Genomic DNA, 8,937 nt, shown 5'->3' with positions numbered 1-8,937 from the left:
TGGTTTCAAAAACACAAAGTTTGTTTTCTCAGTCATCCAGGTATATACTTGCAGTATATACTTGAACGCAAGGATGAACTATAATTTGCAGGCAGATACAAGAGCTATTCATTCACCTCACTGTGATCTGGCAGCCTTTCATGGTGAATGGGAGCACTGCAGCAGTATGAATGAAAATGTTCATATACCTTTCTGTGGACTCAGGTGTTGAACTCGCCCATTCTAGAGTTTGATTGCTCACTCTCATATTTGTTGGAGGTTCTGGAGGTGATGGGTCTACATGACGAAGCAGAAAGAGAATGATGAAAACGTGAAAAACAGTTTCATCACCTTCTTAAGCAATTCTCATCAGCGCTGACCTGGTTATTATTAGGAATGAAAAATGGTTATAAAATGTTTATTTTGTACTTATAATGCTACAGATGTGGTGAGTCAAACAATTAACACTTTTGGGTCAAGTTTTGGAATTAGTCATAAGAAGAAAAGTCAAAAAATGAATTAATTTTCTGGGGAATGCTATTTTACAGATTTATAAACATATTATTTGTGATGCCTGGTTTTATTTTCACATAAAAGTAAATATCATGGAACAAAAATTGAATAAACTGTACTTTTTTTATAACAACAAAGTCCATGCTCAATAATCCAGGTATAAAATCCAACATTTTTCAGTTAAGTCATCTGGACATTTTTTTATTCTCCATCAAAAACCAGTTTGCGTATAATAGCAACATTTTTGCTGTGAGCTAAGCCACAAAATTAAGTTTTTCTATATAGTTTGGCAAAGGTCATCGATTTCATAAGCAATAAGTGCTTTTATTTTTCTACACTGTGTTAAATTTAAAAAATCTAAGCAACTGTTCACATGGGAAGGTTTTTGTGAATACAAACAAGTTTTTTTTAGTGTTTAGTGTTTTAGCATTGCATCCACACAGAAACTGTGTTTTAGGGAAAACCCATAACATTTAATTTTTTTAAACTGGGTTCTGGGGGCTAGGGGTGAGGGGTGGTAATGTAAAAACACCACCCTTTGTTTTTGTGTAGATAGTCACAGTACAACCATGTGAAAATGAAAGTCCCTCTTCTCATCTACAATCAGAGGGCTTCCTCCTTTTCTTGTGTTTCCATTTTATAACAAGTATGTAAAAGTGATGTGCCTGTTCCATGCCCTGTTTCCTGTTCTTGTTTTAAACTGGCATTACAGCGTGCCACACGGGCCTGGAATATTAACAACAGTGTTTTGGGTTGGTTTTGGTGTTTCCATGAAGATGAATACATTTTTAGAAACAAAACCATATACGAGGATATTTATGGAAATGTCAAAATATATATATTTTGGGGAGAAAAGTTGGGATTTTGTAAGGACAAGACCTTGAACCAGGGGTCTGCAACCTTTTAAATCAAAAAAGCCATTTCTACCCTTCATTTACTAAACAAAATGTGTCTAGAGCTGCAAAATCTGCTACAACAATCATTATCAACTGGTGACTCATGGGCCACTTCAAATTTGTATTGTGGGGGAGGGGGATTTTAACATTTTTTAATAATTTTACATTTTAGGGCTAAAGAAAAGACCACATTAATGTAAACAAGGGGATAAATATATATTTCATACCAATTTTACTCCAAAAATATTAACCCTGAACTCTGCAGGTTTATGTGAGTCTTTCTTTTAATTTTATAAAAATAAAAATAATTATGTATCCAACTTTAAAGTAATAAAGCATGAATTTATTGTGTCTAAACATTAGGCCATTGTGTCGGTTATGTAATTGTGACTTTATATATATTTTTAAACAATTTTTTATTTACATTAACTTTAATTTGATCAATCAATCAATCCACCCACCCACCCACCTATCTGTCTATCAATTAACTAATTAATTAATTTATTTATTTATTATTCACCATATTTCTCTGGGCAATTGTCCTAAAGGTCTTCCAAAGATTTCTGGTGGATTTGAGAGAAAGATCCAACTGTAAGGCCGGAAGTTGAATAAATGAAGTAGTTAAAGCTGATCAACATTATTTTCTCCTAGTTTTAGTAATTCCATTTAAACATTTGCAGAAAATCAGCTAAAACTTGTCATTTCTCTTTACCGTGGGTATAAAAACCAAAGAGTTTACATTTTGCATCATGTTGGGTCGAAGCTTCAAGGAGCCGCAGGTTGCAGACCCCTGCCTTAAACCATACAATATAACCTTGGTCAAAATGTTGATTTCAGTTTAAAACTTTTTATAGTTTATAATGATTATGTCTGTAAAGTAGAGGCGGTTGTTTAGCACTGCCGCCTCACAGTGAGAAGGTCACTGATTTGACTCCCAGTTTGGGGTCTTTCTGTGTGGAGTTTGCATGTTCTCCCCATGGATGCTTGCCTTTTCTCCAGGCACCGGTACTCTTGTTTCCTCTCTGTCTAAAAGCATGCATGTTAGGATAACTGTCTCCTCTAATACAATATACTGTATCCCCAATTGTGAGAGTGAATGTTGTCTTGTTTATCTCTACTCCTCTTCTCACTCATTAGCTCCTGGAGACAGACACCAGCTCCCTGCAACCCTGAACAGGAACAAACTGGTAAAACAGAGGAATTAAATTGAATTTGTTTTTTTCTCCACAAAGAGCAGACCTTAGATCCAGCTTTTCTAACAACTCAGTAGTTAATGCACTGCAAGCTATTCTCAAAGGAGACGGCTAATTTCATCTTGGCCTTATTAAGGTCAACAAAGTCAATTGGATATATAGCATCAAAGCAGAGGTAAGCTGGAGAAGCCTGAATCTTTTTTCAGTAGCGTCAATATAAAAGAACAAGATCTACCTTCGCTAAACTCCGTTTGCCTCCAAAATGAAATCCTCAGGTCAACAGTCTTTTAACGCTGACTCTGTATCTCATTAGACCTTAAAGCCCTGATGCTGTATTTGATTAAAACTACAAAATGTATCTGATTAGGACTGCATCCCCATGGCAGGCCTCCCACGGACCCGGGGGCTGAGCTCGCCTGACCCAGATGCCGAGATCAAAGTTAGCGCAACATTTTGGGAGCTGACAGATATTGGCCTGTTCGTGTGTGTGAACGTGTGTATGTGTGGTGTTTTCTGTAATAAGAAGTGTGTCTCGGTGCCAGAACTGTATTTCTCAACACGATTGATTTTCTTTATCTATTGTTTTGCAAAATGAAAACATCGAGACGAGTTTTCTGATCCAGACATTCTGATGTAATTACTGCTGGCAGGTTTTGCGTAACACACTTTTCAGATTCTCACTCTGCCTAGCTTCAGGTCACAGCGGAGGAACTACAACAATCTTGGCATCTGCTGGCTTCCTGATTTATGACCCCTGACCCCCAGCCCCTGGCTAATCAGACAAATGAACTTGAAACACAAGAAGGGCTGCTTTTAGGTTGTATTTGGAATGTTTAATTGTGTATTTAACCTTTAACCTTTCCCCTCAGAATATACACATAATATAGACTAAAATGTACAATAACTTAGCCTTAAGATGAAATTATACTTCTGTAAAGCCTACTGTGTGTAAAAGTATTAGAACTCATGGAAAAGATGGCCTCACAAATTTAACCCTCCTGCTACCACTGAAGCAAATTGACCTCAGTTTTAAAACGGAGGCCTTGAGGGTCGTTTTAACCATTTGGAGAACAACCAACTGAATCAAAAAGGCTGACTTGTATCCTTTTAGTGCGTTTGCTTCTTTATCACTTGCACCCAAGTTGGACTATAATGTTTTGGCCGATGCCTGCGTGTGTTTATCTGTTACCAATTTATCTCATAAACAACTGAATGGATTTTAATGAAACCTGCAGAAAGTAATCACTGGAGAACATCTACAACTTATTAACTTTTGGAGTCAACCTGATTCACGATGGTCGCCACAGTGAACTGAACTTTGTAAACACAAAAATGGATATAACTCAGTTAGTTTTATAGAAACTGGCATAAAATCCACTAATAGCTGAGCTAATAAGACACCTTCAAAACACAAGGTATAAATATCTCTCAGCTACCTTTGCAATTTCTTAATAAACTGCTGAGAGTTATTTACAATAAATTATTTTTTAGGATTGACAAAAATGGCTGCGACTCTACATTCCTCAACATAGGATGATCTTGGTCTAAACCTCTGGAAGAGCGAAGTTGCTCCTTCATTGGCTACAGAGTTTGGTCCAAAGATGAGCTGAAAAGAGGAAAATTCCCCTCGGTGCTATCTCAGATTGCCTCCACATAATCACTATCAGTGTTCAAATGATAGAAATAAATAAAATAAACATTTTTCCTCAAAACACAGTCCAACCTTAAGTCACTATCCACACTCAAACATGCTTTATCCAATCCTGGCAGAAGATTCATATCATGAGCCAATCCTGGCTTGACACCCGTATGACTTCAGTCTGCTGAGCATTAGATCAGTGACCTCCTACGGTGTGTGTGTGTCTGTGTGTGTGTGTGTGTGTGTGAGAGAGAGAGAAACAACCTTATACCTTAATCTCACTTTCACCCTGTCTCTCTGACCCAAACCAGGGATTTCACTTTGGCTCTAATCCATCTAAATGCAGTGTGTATAAATACGTATTCCGTGTCCTATATTTTATGGACTTCCTGATGGTATTTTACGGAGTGTACCTTATCCATCAACTGTGAGTGAAAAGAAGGGAATGCAGACAGACGGAAAGAGGAAGGAAAGTGTTTCTGATTTACTCACAGGTCCAAGGGGAGGTGTATTATCCCTTATAAAGACAGAAAATGAACCCAAGTGTCTGTATTTTGCTGTGTCTCATGATGAGATATCAAAATCCATCGGTAGCTTATGAAAACACTCAGGAGGAATCGACACACTGGGTATTTTTGTTACCTTTACTGGAGATGTAGTGTTTGCTGGGTGTGGTGAAACCTCTGCTGCCATGACTGTTAATGGCCGCTACCCTGAACTGGTACCAACGCTGAGGCCGCAGATCAGACAGAAGCACATCCTCAGACAGGGTCTACGAACAAATCACATTACAATAACTGTTTTTGGTGCAGCACTGAGGTGTTAAACACCAGCACAAATATCACAACTGTTACAACATTGTATAAGTTAGTGGATTTCAATTCACAAAATGAGAAGTACAATAATCTTGTGATGTCATTTATTGCAAGATTAATTGTGCAAAAATGACTAATAATCCTAATAAGCCAAGCCTTGACAACACAAATGGTGTTAATATCTACAGAACCTTTTTTATTAATTCATGACTGCTGTTTTTATTTTCACAGCAACTACAATATGCTCTAAACCAGGGGTTCACAAACTTTTCCATGCCCCCCCCCCCCCCCCCCCCAAACAGCATTAGCTTCTGGCCAAGGCCCCCCTCAAAAAATCCACAAACAATGCTACAAAGTATGTAAAGAAACATCAACTTTTAGAATGTTTTAACTTTTATTCACTATATTCAATTAATTATTACAGCTGCTGAGCATAACATTTTATTAACTAACATGTTTTAAACACTGTATTATATTCCCGCTGGGAAAAAAAAAAACTTTTCAACAAACTGTTGGCCAGAAGAACAAAACAAAAGAAATCTAATCTCTCTCTCAAGCGTGTTAATCTGGAAATGACAGATATAAATTGCAGTGGGCAATTTTTAGTATTATTATTACTATTTTTGCTTTTTTTTTTTATCTTCTTCGCTCCAGCCGTTAGGGGCCCCCTGGTGGCCCCCTAGGGGGCCGCGGCCCCCACTTTGAAAAACACTTTCCTAAACAATCATTTTGTCGTGTAAGTTGACATGTGAAGATTGTTTAGGGACTCGTACTTGATGTCACCTGACCCACATTGGGTCCCGACCCCAAGTTCGGGACATAAATCATAACTTGAGGTGTGAGGGATCTCTGTGCTTTGCTTTTTTTTTGCGCTCACCTGTAAATACATCTGGATTTGACAGCGATGTCACCCTGATCAACAGTTCACTAAAAACTATTTAAACTAAGAACATAATGTGGATCATGAAGGAAAAAATTACTAAAAGGATGCTGCTTTGTGCATATTTGGTCTTGGTGGATCTAACAGACCGGCAGCTAACAATTATACACCGAACAAAAAATCAAATGAACGGAGTTAGTGTGGAATCCCATCTATGAACAGTAAAACTAAAAGATCTGCACAAATTATGGGTGGAATTGCCACAGGCCCATGTTTTCTCCCACTGACAGAGCGAACGTAATCACTGCCTAAAAGCTGCTCATCCACACTCAATCACACACACGCCAACACGCGCTGTCATCTATTTAAGTCAATAATGAGCGTTCAGTCGTTCAGACCCAGCCGGTGGAACGACTATGGCTGCCTGTGGTTCTGTTTTAAGCTCTGCTTATTTACCTAACCTCACACAGGCACACACACAAAGATACACAGTGCACATGCACACATATGGGTTTACCCTGGCAGAGTGTGAGCCCAGCTGAGGTGGAGAGGTTTAGACAGCGAGGCAGCAGACTGATGAGGTGGAAACAGTCTAGCATCCATCTCCATGGCTGAGATGTTTCATCGTTCCAGATTGAGAGTTATGAGGTAAAAATATGCTATAAATGTTGTGGCGTTGCACCACTGTTAAAGACACGGGTAACCATTTTTATGGCTTCAATGACTCGATTTAATGGAACAAATCCCATTTATTTCTGACAGTCAGCTTATTTATATTACTGAGCATCCTTTCAATAACACTTGGTAATAAGGGGTAATTTATTACTGAACAGATGTATTTCTTTGACAGAAACATTAATCTTCAAATTACTCCTCAGCTCTTCCTGAACCTGAGTGATTTCAACATCTAAAAACTTTAATAAAGCTGTGCTGACAGGCTGTTATAGTAGTTATTCACCATAGCAACCGTGGCCCACGGAGAGGCTTGGTCTTCACTGGGGTGAATGCCAATGTTCCAGCGGGACTGGAGCATGTAAATGACAGGCTCCATGCTGACATTGAACTTTGACACCCACGCCACCTTCACACGCCCCTCTGAGTCCTCCACAAAGTTGAGCTCTCTGCGAGGCTTCAGAGGAACACCTGCGAGAGCAAAAAGTGAAAAGACATTTAAATAAAACACACCTGGATATGTTTTAATGTGAAACAAAACCCATGAATAGAAGGAATTAAAAGTTTTGCTGATGCAACATAAAACTTTGGCATTTTAAACCCTTCCCACACTCTTGCAATATCCTAAACAATGTTAAACTCTAAACACTCTAAGAGCACAGAATGTCATGATTTCAGCTCGCTGCCTCCTCTGCTCTTTGCCACCTGCAAGTGCTCTTGGCCACGCCCACTTCTCCGCTCTGCATGGTGAACAGCTGATTAGCTACAGCAGGAAGTTTATCCTGCAGCATGGGCTGCACAAAGGTGCAGCAGGTGCTAAATAGTTTAAAACAATTCATTTTAAATAAAAAAATCCTTGCCAATCGTGCCAATCTTATTTTGAAAGGCCGCGACAGAGCGAGTCCGCGACAAACGAACTGCGAAGTAGCGAGGGACTACTGTACATTTTAAAAAGAAATTAGTAAAGGTAATAAATGCACACCATCATCACACTGTTGTCCTCTTTGCTATTGTGGCCTCAGAAAAGTATAAAAAAATGCATAAAATCTTGTCTCTTCTGAGCAATTGATGAAACATGACACCATAACAAAACTGTGACCAATCTTTCTTATTCCCCAATTCTACGCTACTTTCCTGTTAATATCTTGAGCTACATTACATCATCAATACAGTCAAAAAGAGAAAACTGCTAAATAAAAATAGAAATGTCTGTCAGGGTTGAGTTTGTGTAGATTTACTGCAGCAGCCAAATCCTAACCACATCTTAGGCAATTCAACCTCAAAGGGACCGTTTGGGATTTCAGATATAGTCAAACAGGGAGTTTTCTAAAAGCTTTTTGTCATTAAATTTAATTCAAATCATTTGCCAAACACATCCGATCAAAGCAAATCACAATTAGTTTGTTTAAACACCATCTTCACAAGAGCCAGATGTCAGGATGAGTATTAGCGAACGTTTCCCAAAATGATAAACTATTTTCCGTGTTTTTTACTTTTTTATTTTATTTCAATGAGAACCATCAGCATCTGGTGTTAGCATATCACCTGACAGAACACTTGTGTTACAGGAATCAGAAGTAATCGTAATCGACATCTTCTCTCAATCAGCCAAGATACCTGAAAGCAGCTGCGCGGGTTTACCTTTATATAAATTGGCTGGAGCTTGACAAGTGTATCCGCAGCCATTAAAGCAGCACTTTCTGGAGGATGGACAGTCCTGGTCTAATGAGCAGCTCTCCACACAGGCGGCGGCGAATCCCGTAGCTCGTTGAGGCGGAGGGCAGTCTCCCTGACGAGATGACCTCAGAGAGGCCAGGAAGTCTCTGCTTGTTACACACTCCGTCTGCTTCTGGGAAAGCAAAAGAACGCAGGGGGCACTACAATTATTATTTTTCTTTTTATAACAATATCAATATTTAAGAACACACACAGAAGGGTATCAAAGCAAGCAGGAGAGGTGAAAGTGTCTCCTTTCCTTTGGTAAACTTCAACTGAGTGCTTGAAATCGACCCTTGAGAGTTCATCTAAAAGGCGTTGTGTGTGTGTGTATCTGTGTGAGTATTTGTGTGCCTGCTCACATGGCTGCAGTTCAGCGAGATGTAAACACAAGCTTTAGCTAATAGCTCCGAATTACCCTGTGGTCCTAACCAGGCAGCCAGTCAACCATCCAGACAGTAACATGCTTCAGCTATTGTGATGAAAAAGTAATCTATCTGAAAACCGCAGCAACTGGCTCTACAAATAACCATTTGGGGCCACACACACACACATACAGAATACACAAAACACCATCGTGTTTATACACAGAAAAGCTCTGTTATTTGTGACACATATACAGGCTTGTGTGGAG

General features: G+C 39.0%; 1 protein-coding gene across 1 annotated transcript in view; it reads right to left on the bottom strand.

Annotated features, from left to right (window-relative positions):
• The window catches only part of anos1b (anosmin 1b), a 52,036-nt gene that overhangs the window by 15,486 nt on the left and 27,613 nt on the right, over nucleotides 1-8,937 (bottom strand). The window contains exons 4-7 of the mRNA XM_037674521.1: nucleotides 8,229-8,436; nucleotides 6,874-7,058; nucleotides 4,863-4,992; nucleotides 189-276 (exon numbers count right to left, since the gene is read on the bottom strand). Coding sequence (XP_037530449.1) covers nucleotides 189-276; nucleotides 4,863-4,992; nucleotides 6,874-7,058; nucleotides 8,229-8,436 — 611 coding nt within the window. The remainder of the gene's footprint in view (nucleotides 1-188; nucleotides 277-4,862; nucleotides 4,993-6,873; nucleotides 7,059-8,228; nucleotides 8,437-8,937) is intronic.

The sequence above is a fragment of the Nematolebias whitei genome, chromosome 3, assembly GCF_014905685.2.
Source record: "Nematolebias whitei isolate Nwh7 chromosome 3, NemWhi1, whole genome shotgun sequence".
NCBI classification, from domain to species: domain Eukaryota; kingdom Metazoa; phylum Chordata; class Actinopteri; order Cyprinodontiformes; family Rivulidae; genus Nematolebias; species Nematolebias whitei.
This window is presented reverse-complemented; position numbering and strand designations above follow the sequence as displayed.